Source organism: Entelurus aequoreus, linkage group LG06 (genome assembly GCF_033978785.1).
Source record: "Entelurus aequoreus isolate RoL-2023_Sb linkage group LG06, RoL_Eaeq_v1.1, whole genome shotgun sequence".
Taxonomy (NCBI): Eukaryota; Metazoa; Chordata; class Actinopteri; order Syngnathiformes; family Syngnathidae; genus Entelurus; species Entelurus aequoreus.
The window spans coordinates 38,116,545-38,136,918 of NC_084736.1; the positions used below are offsets into that span (position 1 = coordinate 38,116,545).

At 39.6% G+C, this 20,374-nt stretch overlaps 1 protein-coding gene across 2 annotated transcripts in view; it reads right to left on the bottom strand.

Moving 5' to 3' along the window:
- Positions 1-3,752: 3,752 nt before the first annotated feature.
- Positions 3,753-20,374, bottom strand: part of bmp1a (bone morphogenetic protein 1a) — a 177,645-nt gene continuing 161,023 nt past the window's right edge. Inside the window, exons 19-21 of one of the 2 annotated variants that reach the window (XR_009826541.1) lie at positions 17,296-17,546; positions 4,223-4,524; positions 3,753-4,044 (exon numbers count right to left, since the gene is read on the bottom strand). Coding sequence is in view for 1 of the 2 variants with exons in the window: in XM_062050700.1 (XP_061906684.1) it covers positions 4,390-4,524; positions 17,296-17,546 (386 nt within the window). In the remaining variant the exon portion in view is untranslated. Of the gene's footprint in view, positions 4,525-17,295; positions 17,547-20,374 lie in introns of both variants that reach the window. The other variant, XM_062050700.1, reaches the window with a different exon arrangement.

The window sequence follows — 20,374 nt, forward strand, 5'->3', positions numbered from 1 at the left end:
ACATTAATGCATACATACATGTATACATATATACATGCATACAAACATGTATACATACAGTACATACTACTTACAGGTATATATTTATGTACACATGCATACAAACATGTATACATATATACATACATGTATACATACAGTACATACATACATACATGTATACACACGTTTGTATGTATATATGTATGCATACATGTATGTACATGTTGTATACATGTATGTATATGTACATATGTATGTATGTATACATACATGTACATGCATACATACATGCATGTATACATACATACATACATACATATAAACATACACACATACATACATGCATGTATACATACATAAATACTTGATACATATAGTACATACAGATGCATACTCACATACATACATACATGCATATAAACATTCATACACACATGTATACGTACATGCATACATGTATACATGCATACATACATGGATACATACATGCAAACATGCATGTATATTTACATACATGCATACAACCCATGTATACATACAGTACATACAACTTACAGGGAAACAAACATGTATACATACAGTACATACTACTTACAGGTATAAATTTATGTACACATGCATACAAACATGTATACATATATACATACATGTATACATACAGTACATGCATACATGTATACACACGTTTGTATGTATATATGTATGCATACATGTATGTACATGTTGTATACATGTTTGTATGCATGTATGTAAACATACATGTACATGCATACATACATGCATGTATACATACATACATATAAACATACACACATACATACATTCATGTTTACATACATACATACTTGATACATATAGTACATACAGATGCATACTCACATACATACATACATGCATATAAACATTCATACACACATGTATACATACATGCATACATGTATACATACATGGATACATACATGCAAACATGCATGTATATTTACATACATGCATACAACCCATGTATACATACAGTACATACTACTTACAGGGAAACAAACATGTATACATACAGTACATACTACTTACAGGTATAAATTTATGTACACATGCATACAAACATGTATACATAAATACATACATGTATACATACAGTACATACATACATACATGTATACACATGTTTGTATGTATATATGTATTCATACATGTATGTACATGTTGTATACGTGTATGTATATGTACATATGTATGTATGTATGTATACATACATGTACATGCATACATACATATAAACATGCACACATACATACATGCATGTATACATACATACATACTTGATACATATAGTACATACAGATGCATACTCACATACATACATACATACATGCATATAAACATTCATACACACATGTATACATACATGGATACATACATGCAAACATGCATGTATGTTTACATACATGCACACAACCCATGTATACATACAGTACATACTACTTACAGGGAAACAAACATGTATACATACAGTACATACTACTTACAGGTATAAATGTATGTACACATGCATACAAACATGTATACATATATACAAACATGTATACATACAGTACATACATACATACATACATACATACGTGTATACACACGTTTGTATGTATATATGTATGCATACATGTATGTACATGTTGTATACATGTATGTATATGTACATATGTATGTATACATACATGTACATGCATACATACATGCATGTATACACACATACATACATGCATGTATACATACATACATACATACTTGATACATATAGTACATACAGATGCATACTCACATACATGCATATAAACATTCATACACACATGTATACATACATGTATACCTGCATACATACATGGATACATACATGCAAACATGCATGTATATTTACATACATGCATACAACGCATGTATACATACAGTACATACTACTTAGTATGTACTACTTACAGGGAAACAAACATGTATACATACAGTACATACTACTTACAGGTATAAATTTATGTACACATGCATACAAACATTTATACATATATACATACATGTATACATACAGTACATACATACATACATACATGTATACACACGTTTGTATGTATATATGTATGCATACATGTATGTACATGTTGTATACATGTATGTATATGTACATATGTATGTATGTATGTATACATACATGTACATGCATACATAAATGCATGTATACATACATATAAACATACACACATACATACATGCATGTATACATACATACATACTTGATACATATAGTACATACAGATGCATACTCACATACATACATACATGCATATAAACATTCATACACACATGTATACATACATGTATACATGCATACATACATGCAAACATGCATGTATATTTACATACATGCATACAACCCATGTATACATACAGTACATACTACTTACAGGGAAGCAAACATGTATACATACAGTACATACTACTTACAGGTATAAATTTATGTACACATGCATACAAACATGTATACATACATGTATACATACAGTACATACATACATGTATACACACGTTTGTATGCATACATGTATGTACATGTTGTATACATGTATGTATATGTACATATGTATGTATGTATGTATACATACATGTACATGCACGTATACACACATACATATAAACATACACACATACATACATGCATGTATACATACATACATACTTGATACATATAGTACATACAGATGCATACTCACATACATGCATATAAACATTCATACACACATGTATACATACATGTATACATGCATACATACAGTACATACATACATACATTCATGTATACATACATTCATGTATATGAACATACATACATACATGTATACATACATACATACATGTATGTATACATACATACATGTGTACATGCATACTTACATGCATGTATACATGCATACATACAGTACATACTACTTACATATGTAAATGCATGTATACAAATATGTATAAATATATGTATACATACATACATACATGCATACAAACATGTATGTATGTATGCATGCATACATACATGTATGTATACATACATACATTATGTATGCATGTATGTAAGTATGTATATATACACATACATACATACATGTATACATACAGTACATACGTACTTACATATATACATACATGTATATATACATGTTTACATACTTGTATACATATATGCATGTATATATATCAATATATATATACATATATGTATACTATCATACATCTATGTATATATATATATATATATATATATATATATATATATATATATATATATATATATATATATATATATATATATATATATATATATATATATACACATGTATACAATCATACATACATATATTGTATTGGCTGGAGTGGAATGATTTCACATCAGAAGTGTACAACACAGACACATGAGTCATATCTTTATTACCCCCACTTACAGGGCACACACAACGTTCAAGTATGCCTGAGGAACTAAATGAAGCAAAATTAAAAAATAAAACAATGGAATTTAGAATAGGAGATCAAATGCATTTAAAAATAAGTGAACTGGCATTGCACTTCACAAAAATCCATAGAAGCTAATGATTTTGGAACAATTCACTGTAAAGTGCTAACTGGTTCGAGCAAAGCACATGTTCCCTTTGAAAGATCACACACACACACGCACACACACATGGAGGAGGTACAGTAATAGTCATCCTGCAAACAATTAGCAACCAACCAGAAGACCATTGGAGCACATTTCATTTATTAGTCCTTTAATAAGATAACTGCTTCCTTAGTTATGCTAACAATACAAATGCTGGTGTTGTCACGTCTTCTCTGGATCACATGCAAACTGACAGAACAAGTCCTGTCGAGTCCTTCTCATCCAAGGACGACGAGGAGAGACGAGGGAGCAGCGTGGGATGCCTTCCCACAATCCTCCTCTTCCTGCTGACGGCGGATGCCAAGGTTTGGCGTGGAGCATCCTTCTTGCAGGTCCTGAGAATCCACTGGGTGGTGCCGTGCTTCAGCTGGCACCTTGGAAAAAAAACAACACCAAAAACCAAAAAAACTAAAGAATTATCTGGAGGGGGTTGGTCAATTAACCCTTCCCCCCCCCTCCCCTCCCCGCTGTCCACCAAAGGTGGACCTTCACCCCCCCACCCCAACCCAACCATAAAAAGGTAAAAACAAGCAGAATGGCTTTACTCCTCACAGTCTGCGGGGGGCGCTAGAGGTGCGCTTGGTGGTGGTGGTCTTGCTTCTGTTCTGTCGTGTCTGATCGGTGGTGGCCGAAGGTTTCCGAGCGTTAGGCTGGAGCCTCCCCTTGGGGCCCCTCCGGGCGCCCCTTTGCCCCGCACGGCCCCTTGCGGCCCCCACTCGTCACTTGCGTGAGTGCAGGGTGTCCTGGAACTTGGTGCTGGTGTAGCGCACGTGGAATCCTTTCTTGTTGATGGTGTCGTCCGAGCGGAACTTGATGACAATGGAGTCGCCCGCAGAGTAAATCTCCTCTGGAGGCTGGTGGAGGAAGCAAAGAACTCTTTTTTATCAGTTGGGGGCCACTTTCACAGCTTTAGGCTGCACACACACACACACACACACACACACACACACACACACACACACACACACACACACACACACACACACACACACACACACACACACACATACACCCAAACACACACACACACAAACATGCACACACACACATATATACATGTATACTTGTATGTATGTATACATGTATGTATGTAAAGTATGTATGTATGTATGTATGTATGTATGTATGTATGTATGTATGTATGTATGTATGTATGTCTACATGTATGTATGTATGTCTACATGTATGTATGTATACAAGTATGTATGTATGTATGTATGTATACATGTATGTATTGTTGGAAGCCATATCCATATTTAAGTGTTACTTCTTTCTAAAAACTCCTATAGTCATATTTACATCAGCTAATGTCTCGTGTGGTACAAAGTGCTTGGATTCGAGTGTCCTTGGTTAGAGTCAGAGCGCTGTCTTTGTTGAGACTGCCATTACATTCCTGAGATACGGAGCACAGCTAGACTGGGGAAACAGCAGGTGGGGGGGGGGGGGGCAGGAGAAGGAGGAAGTAGACAGGAGTTCCGGGGTTTTGGGAGACCGATCTGGACCGGGCTGGGGAACGCTTGGGTGCTGGGTTGGTCTCAGGTTTGTCCTCTAAGCTTGGAGAATAAACCACAAAATACCAACTTCTGCCTGGTGATTGAATATAAACAACAGCATATTGCCATAAAAAGAATCTGGGAGAGACTAGCAATTTGAATTCCCCATTGGAGGAATGCTGGTCAACGCAACAATTTGGGGGCTTCGTCCGAGATGGCACGCTGTTGATTGATGACTTCTTGCAATCTTCTGGACAGACTCAATTGGCCAATTCAAGGTAAGCAGAACCTTTCTTTTTAGATAAAATCTGCGTTAGGAGTCTGTCCTGAAGTCTGTAAGTCAAACACTGTTTTTTAATCCCAGGCACAGATTGGTGATTTTGATAGATTGATTGCATTTTTGCCGAGCCTGCCATTGCATTGGAGTTGTAGGTGGGTGGTCGGCTCGGGCCATTGTGTCTCGATTACCGTGACGGGCAGTTTCATTGACGAGTGAACTAATAGTTGGGTGTGGCTCACCCTGGGTAGTTGGTCGCCGCCTAAAAGAGCAACGGGTTGATAGATCCCAGTGAGATAAGACACGGAAACGTAAGGAAGCGGGTTGATAGATCCCAGTGAGATAAGACACTGAAACGTAAGGAAGCGGGTTGATAGATCCCAGTGAGATAAGACACTGAAACGTAAGGAAACGGGTTGAAAGATCCCAGTGTGATAAGACACTAAAACGTAAAGAAATAGACACAATGGCCTTGGAGTGTGACAAACAGAAATGTGATGGCGGCGGGGCAAAATGTGATGATTGGCTGCCGTTCAATGATCAATTGAAGGTGCTTTTGGTGACAATGGAGGCCGCGGGGCGAGACAAAAAAGAACTGAAAAAAAAAAAAAAATGGAAAAAAAAGGAGAACGTTCCTTGAAAGGGTTAAGAGGGAGTTTACAATACTCGAAAAGTCGTGAACTCAAACGTCTGGTAAAATCAAATTAAAAAAATAAATAAAAAAGTAACTGGAAGTTTAATGGTAAAGTGAAACGCAGAGAGTGTGCTGCTGAGTGTGTGTGTGTGTGTGTGTGTGTGTGTGTGTGTGTGTGTGTGTGTGTGTGTGTGTGTGTGTGTGTGTGTGTGTGTGTGTGTGTGTGTGTGTGTGTGTGTGTGTGTGTGTGTGTGTGTGTGTGTGTGTGTGTGTGTGTGTGTGTGTGCGCTGGTGAAAATGGAACACGCAAGACAATTCAAACGACCCGCCCAGACTTTGACTAGGACACCGCCCCCTACTCCAGTGACAAGAGAAGGAGGTATTAACACGCCCCCTCCAAGATTAATCTTGCCTCCGAAAATTAACCCCTTCTACATGTCTGTCCATTTTCCTATGGCAGACATTTTTGACAAATGACATTAACAATAGGGGAAAAGGATGTTTATAACCTTACGTTACGTGAATGGTTTCTAGGAGAACAGAAAATAGAAACATTGTGTGAAGTGTAAGGAAGAGTTAGGGTACAGGAGGTTGTTTGTAAAGGAAAACGAAAGTGAAAGAAAGATGAGAAAGTGACAAAAGAAGGTATTCGTAAATGGTATGCTGTTGATTGTGGTTAGCTGCAAGTTTGTTTATTTAGTTGTTTGAGTGAAATGGGAAGAAATCAATAGGAATAATTAGATGCAAAATGGAATAAAACTATGAGTGCGATAGAAAATGAATGAATAAATGAAATAAGTTCATTTTGGTCATATAATCAACCATCAACCATCAATCAATCAATCAATCAATGTTTATCTATATAGCCCTAAATCACAAGTGTCTCAAAGGGCTGTACAAGCCACAACGACATCGGCCTATCCTATACATTCACTGAACATTAAATTACCTGGAACATCAACGTTAAAAGAGAAAGTATTAACCCCTTATTTTGCAAGTCTGACCATTTTCCTCCAGCAGAGTGCGGTGCACACCAGACATTTTTGACACATGACAATTATAGGGGCCTACTTTAATATAAGTCTCTTGCCGATGCATACATGCAAGCCATTGTTGACCTTGTTTCCCACCTGTACCTCCGAGAGGGAACCTTTGGCCAAACACTTTGGACAAAGTTAACCCTGATATACACGGTGCCAAAAACAATATATGGCAGGACATTTTATTCATCCCATGCAAAATAGGGCTAATGACAGAGCAACAAGGAAACGACTACTTAAATTACAGATCGCTGAAGATAAAAGGTTAAAAGAACCAAAAGGTCAAAGATCAGCTAAGGTATATTCGGCAGTGGTTGACCTTGCTTTTGAGTTCCAACAGGTGGAGGAAAGAATCCTCAACAGACGTGCGGTTGGACTCGGGTGGTGGACAACACGATGCTTCAAAGCCCGTCTGGGGTAGACACTGTTTCGGCTGTGACCAGCCTGGTCACTGGAGTCGTGACTGTCCGAACATTTCCGAACAGGAAAGGTTCCGTCGTGCCAACAAACGAACACGGCGTGTAAGAGGACGCCCACATCAGGAGCCGCAGCAGGAAGTACCGACAGGACCCCTGCTGGACATGAGTGTCAACGGACAATTTTATCAGCCACCCATTCGATTCTGAATGCAGAGGTACCAAAAAAACTGTGTGCTTCCTCTTTAAAGGTCGAAGGCTTCGCTGGGGTCACAAGGTTACCTGTCACCAAACCACTTCCGGTTCAGATTGCTGGACCTCCTTTACAGACTGTACCCTGACATTCAAATCGCAAAGAAGGAACATTCCTGGTGTTACCTGACGGCTGAACCACCCAGCTGCGAAACCACTACCAAGATTACTCCATGAGCTCATACCACAGCCTGAAACAACAGGAATGGCTGACATCCAACTGCTCTAACAGTGAAAACCCTGACTGGCTGAGATGCTTCCGTGTGTTCTGCCACCCGACTCGCCATATGTTATGATTATTTATATATGTTGGAACTCAGGGTGTGGCTGCTCATGTTGACCTATCTTTGCAACAGCTAGCATGGTATAAAATGGACACAATAGTGTCCCACATTGTTCCCTTGCTCTCTGTCTCGCCTACAAAACCAAAGAACTTTGGTACAATGATAAGACACGGCGTAGCTGCCAAACATTACACCGACACCCAAATACCACATTTTCAATTGTTTAGGTTTAGCCCATGGTTATGTTAAACACATAACTATGGGCTGCACTTTAGACACCTGTAGGCTACGAGGAGCTAGCAGCTACACAACAGCTGAGCTAAAACGACACATTACACATTTAAGCATTACATAAACAAAGTTGCCATGGCAGAAGTCTGATAGAAAGTATTCAGTAACAAACGTGTCCGCATCATTCAACTTTCTACAACATGAGCTTTACTTAATGAATTATTGGGGCCAACAGGTGTGGTAAAAATTCAAAATACTATTGCTAAAGCATCCGCCATAAGGGTAGTATTTTTCTAGTATTGGTGACAATATAAATATAAGCATATTTTGTTACTTTAAGTTACATAAAAGCTAGGGTTTAGTTGAGTTTGAGTTAATTGTGATATTGCTAAGGGGTCCCCTACCCTAACAACACCCCCCAGTGGACCATAGAGGCTAAAGAGACAATCATTGACCTCAAACATGACCTGTCCAGAAACAGAAGGGGGTGAGTGAGGGTGGATACAGACTCCTTGGAACAAAATCGACAATCATCCGACTCTGACACATTCCATAGTTTTAACGTTTTTACCGTGGGTAAGAAGTTATAACTAATTTTAATTTGAAAATAACGATTTTACACATCGATAGTAGTTTAATAGATCAAATTTAGAATATGGAGGAGGTGAGTGTGAACCAGGTATAGTCTTTGATTTCACTGATATGATCAATACGGTACAAGGGAAAAGTACGTACTGACTTGTGTTGACAATCACAGTGGTTGGCCGGAATCAACAACAACCTCAAAAGAGGATGCAATATCAGTAATTAAATGACTTGTGAATGACCTAGTACCCCGACATGGTTTCCCCAAAAAGATTAGGTCAGACAACGGCAACCATTTAAAAAAATACTCACTTAGCCTTGGTCGAAAAGGCTTTCGGACTAGAACACAGGTTTGGGGTACCATCCTGAGTCCCAAGGCAAGGTTGAAAGGATGGACCAGAACATAAAAAACTAATTGGCTAAAATCTGTGCACAGACCAAATTTAATTGGATTGACATGTTGCAATTAGCGTTAATGATCATTCGAAGGTCCGTGAATAAAACTGTTTTACCGCCCTTTGAGTTTTTCACCCTATGAGCTGCATACAGGTCAGCCATTCACAGGACCAGCAGCCCCCCCCCCCCCCATGGAAGGAGGACTCAGCGTAAAACCAAAATGGTATTTTACACAAAAAATTGCAGAATTTGTGTGCCAGTTCTTCTGTACAGATTCCCTTCCGCCCGCTGAGAGGGTCAAGATCAAGGTCATCAAACGCAAGTGGATGGAGCCCAGGTGGACTGGTCCCTTCTAGGTCGTAGAACGGACGTCCCACGCCCTTCGACTGGCTGGTGGAGGGGACACCTGGTACCACCTCTCCCTCTGCACTACAGCTGAAGAACCTGACAGATCACCAGGGGATGTCATTGCTGACATCGCCACAACATCTGCCCCTCAGCCCAGGAGACGAGAGAGATTTTCTACCTACATTACTCTTTTCAACTTCTATATTGTATATCCTTGTGTGAGACCAATCCAGTATGCTAAATGTTTCTTAGTTTTTCTTGCTTGTTTGCAGCATAACTATCTGTGTCGTTACATTAAGTGAAAAGTTTGATGTTTATCCCCGTTTTGTAACCTAAATTACTCTGATATTGATAGACGAAAGGCAGGATGTTACACTTGGTAGTGTTACCTGACGGACTGGTGTTTGGGCGTGTTCTACTGTCTTTGTGTCTCAGTTCATCCTTCCTGACGACAGTGACTGACAAGTGTCTAAGAACATACAGCGGACTTTAAATAGACTGGGTCAAAGGGGATAGCAAGACTTATTTTTGACCTGTGCAGTGTGATTAATTACGGGGGACACAATAGCTATTACCGTGGTAATAACCTCTATATTTGTTACGACTCAACCCTGAACCATTGGTGTCGGATGCAGACAACATACTCTGGTAAGTTGTGCCCATCGTCCCTTTTATGTTGTTTTGGGGCTTGACCTGACTGATACAGACGCTAAACGAATTATTAAAAATTAATGTCCTTGAGAGGGCGTTAACTACCTCTACACCCTCTGTAGCACCTAAAGTACCACCCCACCTCGGTGGTGTTTCAAAGGCTCTCACATCTGTACGTGCTAATGACATCACCACCGAAGGCCTGGTAACTTTGACCTTAGGAGCGGGTGCAGACAACCTGTGGCTCAGGTGGATGCCAAAACCTGGGTGACTGTGTTGCTTCTTCCGCTGGACGTCCCTTTTCCCACACTTACCCCGCCCCTTTTAAGTTGACTGACATGTGTACCCTTCTGTTGACAATACCACCCGACTTCTTCCCTTTGTGGCCCAAAAGCTGAATTACACGCGTTTTCAAATTACAGGACCCTCTTCGTCCCCCAACAAATTGGGTGACATTAACCGTTACTGGTGCACCACACTGATAGATGGCTCTAGGATAGGCCCATGGGCACGAGCTGACTTATTCTGGTGTTGTGGGGAGCACAGATTGTACATTAGAATCCCGACGTCAGCCGTTGGGCTTTGTGCTATGGTTAGACTGATGACCCCAGTCACCAAATTAACACCCCTTGGAACTCCTGTTTCAGTGGCCTCTCTAACTCCCCGCCGCCATTGAGACTAACAAACCTGACTCCTGACACAGTTGAGGGACTTGCTGAACAACCTCCCTCAAGACCATCCAGAACCGCACAGCCCCTTGGGCTAAGTGTCACTAAAGGGGGTCTAGCAAAGTGGTAACTTTAAGACTTTCGAGAATTGTTGGTTTACTTCCCTGACCATGACGACATTGACGTGGACTCCCTCCATCTATCTCCCATGTAAATAAGCTGTTGTTTTATCGCTAGATTGCTTCAATCAATCAATCAATGTTTATTTATATAGCCCTAAATCACAAGTGTCTCAAAGGGCTGTACAAGCCACAACGACATCCTCGGTACAGAGCCCACATACGGGCAAGGAAAACTCACCCCAGTGGGACGTCAATGTGAATGACTATGAGAAACCTTGGAGAGGACCGCATATGTGGGTAACCCCCCCCCCCTCTAGGGGAGACTGAAAGCAATGGATGTCGAGTGGGTCTGACATAACATTGTGAAAGTCCAACACATCAGTCCAAATAGGGCCCAGGGGGGCGGTAGATAACAGCCAGGTGGAGAGGCAGCGGTGTGACAAACCTCAAAGTGAGCACCTCAAACGAGTTATATTTATTATTTAGGTTAGGTGTAAGATTATAGTTTTCATTGTATATTAGTGCGACACCCCCTCCCCTTTTAAGAGGTCTGGCAACATGTGTATTGGTATAGCCAGGAGGAGATGCTTCATTTAGCGCAAAAAAATCGTCTGGTTTGAGCCAGGTCTCGGCGAGACCAACGACGTCAAGTTTGTTGTCTCTAATGACTTCATTAACTAATAACGTTTTGGAAGATAATGATCTTATGTTTAAAAAGCCCATATTATAGGTAGTGGGCTGTTTTGAGGATTGTTTGTTGAAATTATCCGAAGTAGCAATATTAATAATGTTGCGTTTATTATGCGTATTGCACTTTAAATAGTTTCGACCATATCTAGGAATTGATACGACGGGGATATTCAGATTGTTTGCTTGATGTTGCGATAAACTGAACGCATCATAGTTAGCTACCTCAGTACAATGTATGTCTGCCTCTGACACGGTCACAAAAGAAAAAACATTGTGTGAGTTGTGTTTTATTCTAAGAGAATTGCTATGTGTGCAGGGATTATCCAGCCTGACGCCGGCTAGTTCTAGTTTAAATGGCTTCTTACCCGGAGACTCCACGTTTCTTTGGTTAGCTTTTCTCTTTGTTGTTAGCCCAGCTCGGCATCCCCGCTTCTGCTTCCGCTCGCACCGCCTATGTCGTCTCCATTGGCGGTCACCGCTAGCACTTGACTCCGCTGCTACAAAGGCCGCTCGATGTAGCCCACGAAGTATTCCCATGCTAGCGAGGAGGTCCACCGTACATGCATCTTTCGGTCTATAACGACCCGATCCATCCACATCCAGAATTGTCTGTCGGTCGTATGTGATCACAGAGTGTTCACGCTTTGAGCCAGCCATGAAATTGACAGAAATGACGGGTGTTTTTTGCCAAATCGCTCTACACTCCCAAGAGCGTTAGCAGAGCCGCTGCATTCCCATGCGCCGCCATTTTGTCTTTAAAGAAAAAAAAACAGCACCTACTTTAATGTGGGGCGTGCTTTATAAGTTTTGTACAAGTAATAAAGATCTTATTAGAAGATCTTAAAGGGGGACTTGTTGGAAGCCATATCCATATTTAAGTGTTACTTCTTTCTAAAAACTCCTATAGTCATATTTACATCAGCTAATGTCTCGTGTGGTACAAAGTGCTTGGATTCGAGTGTCCTTGGTTAGAGTCAGAGCGCTGTCTTTGTTGAGACTGCCATTACATTCCTGAGATACGGAGCACAGCTAGACTGGGGAAACAGCAGGTGGGGGGGACAGGAGAAGGAGGAAGTAGACAGGAGTTCCGGGGTTTTGGGAGACCGATCTGGACCGGGCTGGGGAACGCTTGGGTGCTGGGTTGGTCTCAGGTTTGTCCTCTAAGCTTGGAGAATAAACCACAAAATACCAACTTCTGCCTGGTGATTGAATATAAACAACAGCATATTGCCATAAAAAGAATCTGGGAGAGACTAGCAATTTGAATTCCCCATTGGAGGAATGCTGGTCAACGCAACAGTATGTAAATGTATGTATGTATACAAGTATGTATGTATACTGTACATGTATGGATGTATGTGTACATGTATGTTTATATGTATGTTTAGATGTATGTATGTATATATACATGTATGTATGTACAAATGTATGTATGTATAAATGTATGCATGTATGAATGTATACATGTAGGTATGTTTGTATGTATACAAGTAGGTTTGTATGTATTCATGTATGTATGTATGTGTACATGTATGTATGTATGTATGTATGTCTACATGTATGTATGCATACATGTATGTATGTGTACATGTATGTATGTATATATTTGTGTGTATGTATGTATACATGTATGTATGTATATGTATGTATACATGTGTGTGTATGTATGAATATGTATGTATGTATACATGTAAGTGTGTACGTATGTGTACATGTATGTATGTATGTATGTATGTATATGTGTGTATGTATGAATGTATGTATGTATACATGTATGTATGTATGTATACATGTGTGTGTATGTATGTATGTATGTATGTGTACATGTATGTATGTATGTATTAATGTATGTATGTATGTATGTATGTATGTATGTATGTATGTATGTATACATGTATGTATGTATACATGTATGTATGTATGTATGTATGTATGTATGTATGTAAACATGTATGTACGTATGTGTACATTTGTGTATGTACTTATGTATGTATGTGTACATGTATGTATGTATGTATGTATACATGTATGTATGTATGTATGTATGTATGTATGTATGTATGTATACATGTATGTATGTATGTATGTATGTATGTATGTATGTATGTATGTATGTATGTATGTAAGTATACATGTATGTTTGTATGTATGTGTACATGTATGTATGTATACATGTATGTATACATGTATGTATTTGTGTGTATGTATATATACATGTATGTATGTATACATGTAGGTTTGTATGTATTCATGCATGTATGTATGTGTACATGTATGTATGTATGTTTACATGTATGTATGTATGTATACATGTAGGTATGTATATGTATTTATACATGTGTACGTATATATACACACGCGCATACATACATACACACTTATACATACATACTGTAGATACAGATGTCTATATATACACACATATACATACATACACCTATATTAATACATATATACACACATAAATATACGTATATATACACACATAGACACATATATACGTACGTACATGCATAAATACATACACTTATACATACATAGATGATATACATGTCTATATAATACATACAGTTGTGGTCAAAAGTGTACATACACTTGTAAAGAACATAATGTCATGGCTGTCTTGAGTTTCCAATCATTTCTAAAACCCTTATTTTTTTGTGATAGAGTGATTGGAGCACATACTTGTTGGTCACAAAAAACATTCATGAAGTTTGCTTCTTTTATGAATTTATTATGGGTCTACTGAAAATGTGAGCAAATCTGCTGGGTCAAAAGTATACATACAGCAATGTTAATATTTGCTTACATGTCCCTTGGCAAGTTTCACTGCAATAAGGCGCTTTTGGTAGCCATCACATGGACAAAGATAAGACCTTCTGGAGGAAAGTTCTGTACTCAGATGAAACAAAAATGGAGCTGTTTGGCCACAATACCCAGCAACATGTTTGGAGGAGAAAAGGTGAGGCCTTTAATCCCAGGATCACCAAGCCTACCGTCAAGCATGGTGGTGGTAGTATTATGCTCTGGGCCTGTTTAGCTGCCAATGGAACTGGTGCTTTAAATGGGACAATGAAAAAGGAGGATTACCTCCAAATTCTTCAGGACAACCTAAAATCATCAGCCCGGAGGTTGGGTCTTGGGCGCAGTTGGGTGTTCCAACAGGACAATGACCCCAAACACACCTCAAAAGTGGTAAAATAATGGCTAAATCAGGCTAGAATGAAGGTTTTAGAATGGCCTTCCCAAAGTCCTGACTTAAACATGTGGACAATGCTGAAGAAACAAGTCCATGTCAGAAAACCAACACATTTAGCTGAACTGTACCAATTTTGTCAAGAGGAGTGGTCAAAAATTCAAGCAGAAGCTTGCCAGAAGCTTGTGGATGGCTACCAAAAGTGCCTTATTGCATTGAAACTTGCCAAGGGACATGTAAGCAAATATTAAAGGCCTACTGAAACCCACTACTACCGACCACGCAGTCTGATAGTTTATATATCAATGATGAAATCTTAACATTGCAACACATGCCAATACGGCCGGGTTAACTTATAAAGTGCAATTTTAAATTTCCCGCTAAACTTCCGGTTGGAAACGTCTATGTATGATGACGTATGCGCGTGATGTCACGACGGCAACGGAAGTATTCGTACCCAATATGTCACCATACAAACTGCTCTGTTTTCATCGAACAATTCCACAGTATTCTGGACATCTGTGTTGGTGAATCTTTTGCAATTTGTTTAATGGACAATGGAGACTGCAAATAAGAAAGTTGTAGGTGCGATCGGTGTATTAGCAGCGGACTACAGCAACACAAACAGGAGGTTGTGTTGTGTTTGAGCTGGATAGCAGACGCACTACGGTGAGTACAGCTTTGGCTTGCAAACATTTGATCGCTTGCCCGTACGTGCGTGTCGCTATGTGCATGTCACGTACGTAACTTTGGGGAAATATATGTTTCTTGCCGACTCTGATGGCGAAAACGCCCGCCGCCGCTCCGTAGTTAGCTTCAATTGTTAAGCTTCGCCAAGCTGGAAATTATTAACCGTGTATTTACATGTTCATGGTTTAATAGTATTGTTGATCTTCTGTCTATCCTTCCAGTCAGGTTTTTTTTTAATTTTGTTTCTATCTGCATTTGAGCCCGATGCTATCACGTTAGCTCCGTAGCTAAAGTGCGTCAACGATGTATTGTCGTGGGGATAAAAGTCACTGTGAATGTCCATTTCGCTTTCTCGACTCTCATTTTCAAGAGGATATCGTATTTGAGGTGGTTTAAAATACAAATCCGTGATCCACAATAGAAAAAGGAGAGTGTGTGGAATCCAATGAGACCTTGTACCTAAGTTACGGTCAGAGCGAAAAAAGATACACCCTGCACTGCCTCTCTAGTCCTTCACTCTAACATTCCTCATCCACGAATCTTTCATCCTCGCTCAAATTAATGGGGTAATCGTCGCTTTCTCGGTCCGAATCTCTCTCGCTCCATTGTAAACAACGGGGAATTGTGAGGAATCCTACCTCCTGTGACGTCACGCTACTTCCGGTATAGGCAAGGCTTTTTTTTAATCAGCGACCAAAAGTTGCGAACTCTATCGTCGTTGTTCTATACTAAATCCTTTCAGCAAAAATATGGCAATATCGCGAAATGATCAAGTATGACACATAGAATGGATCTGCTATCCCCGTTTAAATGAAAAAAAATTATTTCAGTAGGCCTTTAACATTTCTGTATGTATACTTTTGACCCAGCAGATTTGCTCACATTTTCAGTAGACCCATAATAAATTCATAAAAGAAGCAAACTTCATGAATGTTTTTTGTGACCAACAAGTATGTGCTCCAATCACTCTATCACAAAAAAATAAGGGTTTTAGAAATGATTGGAAACTCAAGACAGCCATATATATATATATATATATATATATATATATATATATATATATATATATATATATATATATATTTATATATATATATATATATATATATATTTATATATATATATATATATATATATATATATATATATATATATATATATATATATATATATATATATATATATATATATATATATATATATATATATATATATATACAGCTGTACTTTTTAGAGGTGGTATAGTACGGAATATGATTTATTAGTATATATACTAGTACTGGTACAACCCGAGTATGTATAACTTGAGGGTAGTAGAGAAGTGTTAATGTAGCACCAGAGTAATATATACTATAACGAGCTCTCACCTATTTTGCACTAAATGATGTCACTTTATTCTGAGCCGTTCTATAAAAGGAACTTGATTGAGGAACATCTCCCACGGGTGCTATGAAGGTGTTCCTACTTTGAGGAGCGTCTCCCACGGGTGCTATGAAGGTGGATGACTGAGTGGAAATGACATGAGTGGAAAGGCAGTGTTCCAGACTAGGACTCTGGTATGTTTATGACGGCGACTCCCACACCCGGAGGAGCACGATTGCGTAAGAAGCGCTGACTGGAAGTGAGGATGAGGTTTTAGGCGGTGGTCTCACCCCTGATCCGCAGTAGCGTCCCAGGCGTGGAGACTTGGTGTCGGAGCCGTCGAAGAGCTCCATGTAGTCGTAGCCGCAGTCCGCTTCCTCCTCGATCTCAAAGGTCTGGAAGATGAGCTCCACGCCGTAGCCCTTTTCCGCTGAGATCACCCACTGGCAGTCCGAGGCCCCCGGGTAGTTGTTGTCCCCGAACTGGGCGTGGGAGAAGAGGTCTTTGGTCTTTACCTCGGCCTTCAGACGACCTCCGCACTCTGTGGAAAGAAAGGTGCGTTACAATAGGAAGTTGGGGTCAAAGGGTCGTTGCCTAGGAGACATGCAACCTTCGTGTACGAGTCGAGTCTTTGGAACCCTTTGGCAGTTTCCAGTGGTTGCAGCTCAATAAACGAAGAACTGATTTCAAAAGACCAATTTCAACCAATTAAATCAGGACTTTGTAACCTTTCTGACCCCACAGCCTAACTTTTCCACTACAGAAGGGCCCGGGGCCCCTCAAATATTAACATTCAAAATCCATAAGTATATCTAACTTGCTTACAACTTGTCAAATGATATGAAAACATGAGTTCATCACAAAGATGATTATCTGTTGAACACATAAACCTGAGGCTGAGGTCAGGCTAATTGGGAATAGAAGCACTCAAATAACTGCTAATAATAAATGTACCTATTATGTTGTGCTAAAAATATTATGAATATGTTTATTAACTAAAATAAAATTTAAATACTGTTTCACCACTTTAGTCATAATTTTTGCGCTTGAAAAACGTATCTAAGACTTTAGCTCAATACTTCTTCTGTTTGTTATTGTCATTACTGCCACAAGTGGTGTAAAAGTGTATTACACCTGAGTACTTACATGATATTGTCATTACTGCCACAAGTGGTGTAAAAGTGTATTACACCTGAGTCTTGTGGATGTTGTCATTACTGCCACAAGTGGTGTAAAAGTGTATTACACCTGAGTACTTATTTGATATTGTCATTACTGCCACCTGTGGTGTAAAAGTGTATTACACGTGAGTACTTGTGTGATATTGTCATTACTGCCACAAGTGGTGTAAAAGTGTATTACACCTGAGTACTTATTTGATATTGTCATTACTGCCACCTGTGGTGTAAAAGTGTATTACACCTAAGTACTTGTGTGATATTGTCATTACTGCCACAAGTGGTGTAAAAGTGTATTACACCTAAGGATGATGCTCGGAACCGGTTTTCCCGGTTGTTCGATAAGAAAAGAACCGAGTCCTCTATAGTAAAGAAAAAAGGTTGGTTCTTTATTCGAATCCCTGGGAACGAATCCCGTCCCGACAAGAAATGCCCCGTAGGACATCACAAGAAATGACGCCACGTAGCTTAGTCATTTGTCACGGTGGGGTGCAGCGTGCTGCGGTTCGTTCCCGGGACGCAAAACTGACGGCTCCGGACCAAAGCGTGCAGGTAGGAGATGATTTATTTCTCATAAATCATACACATTACAACAGACAGGAACGAAACAAAAGGAAAGTGTGCCGTTCGCACGAGAAGCTAAAGCAAAACCTTACTTAGCACAGGAATACTAGAAGCTAAGGTAACTTAGCACAGGAATCATGCGCTCGAAAACCAGAATGCCAACGTAACTGTTGCAAATGCAAACAATGAAGCCACGACGAGTGACCGGAAAAGGCAGGCTTAAATGGAGTCTCTGATGAGCAACAGGTGCGCGTACAAGGCAGGTGAAAATCATAAGTAACCATGGTGACTAAAACAAACACCCGAAGTGCACAAAACAACTAAGGAAGTCCAAAACTAACAGAACATAACAAAACAAAACATGATCCGACAAATATATACATCATTTACTGACCTTTATATAATAAAATATCTGTGAATTAGTATATACAAAAGTTTTGTTATATGTAATTAATTAATTCAGTCATTATTAATATACTGAGATGAAGAATATCTTATTTTCAATAAGGTTGAAAGTATTTCTCATAATTCTTCTTCTTTGTAAGCACTATTCATTTGAACAACCTCTTAAACTGGATCTTATCAGTACAATGTTTAACTTCTTTACTTAATCCATTCCATCATTTAATTCCACATCATTTTAGCTTTTTGCAATTTTACCAAATCATCGAACTTTAATATTTTTGACTCAATAAATAAAGTGTTTTTATGTTCTCTATATCCAACATTATGTATCAGTCTAATTGATCTTTTTTGTAACACGGTTAACGAATGTAGCGCACATTGGTAGTTATTTCCCCACATTTCTGCACAATAACTCAGATATGGTAATACTATAGTAAACCAAATATTTTGTTTTTTTCCATATACAACAACCTATCTGGACTCGATAAGAGAATCGATAAGGAATCGGTTCGATAAGAGGATTCGATAATAGGCTCGAACTCGATAATTTCTTATCAAACATCATCCCTAATTACACCTGAGTACTTGTGGATGTTGTCATTACTGCCACAAGTGGTGTAAAAGTGTATTACACCACCATTTTTTTTTCCCCCAAGATGGCGGCGCGCACAGACGCAGCGGCTCACGGCTCTCCTTTTCAGTGCTCTTTCCTCCTTCTTTTCTTCTTGTTTTTTTTCCTTTTGTGCACCACCTGTACTGCAAACACCCGGTACACCCGCCAGTCACTCTTGGATATTGGGAACTCGCACCAGATATCTGTTTCGAGCGACTTTCACCACGAGTACAACATCCCAGACGACATAGCAAGAGCACCGGGCTCTCCGTGGTTTGTTGTCGGGTCTGGGAGACGGCGCAGACGGAGGAGGGAGAGGAAGCAGAAGCGTGGCCGCAGGTCCGGCGTCTTGCTCAGGCTTAGGAAACAACCCCACAAGCCACCTCTACCGAGCCTGTTCCTCTCCAATGCCAGATCCCTTGTACAGAAGATGGACGACCTGGAGTTACAACTCGCTGGAAACCGCTATGTTCGGGACTGTTGTGCTATGATTATCACCGAAACCTGGCTTCACCCGGACATACCCGATGCTAGCATGCAGCTAGCTGGCCGCACTCTGCTCCGCCGGGACAGAACTAAGGACCCCGGTAAAAGCAGAGGAGGGGGGCT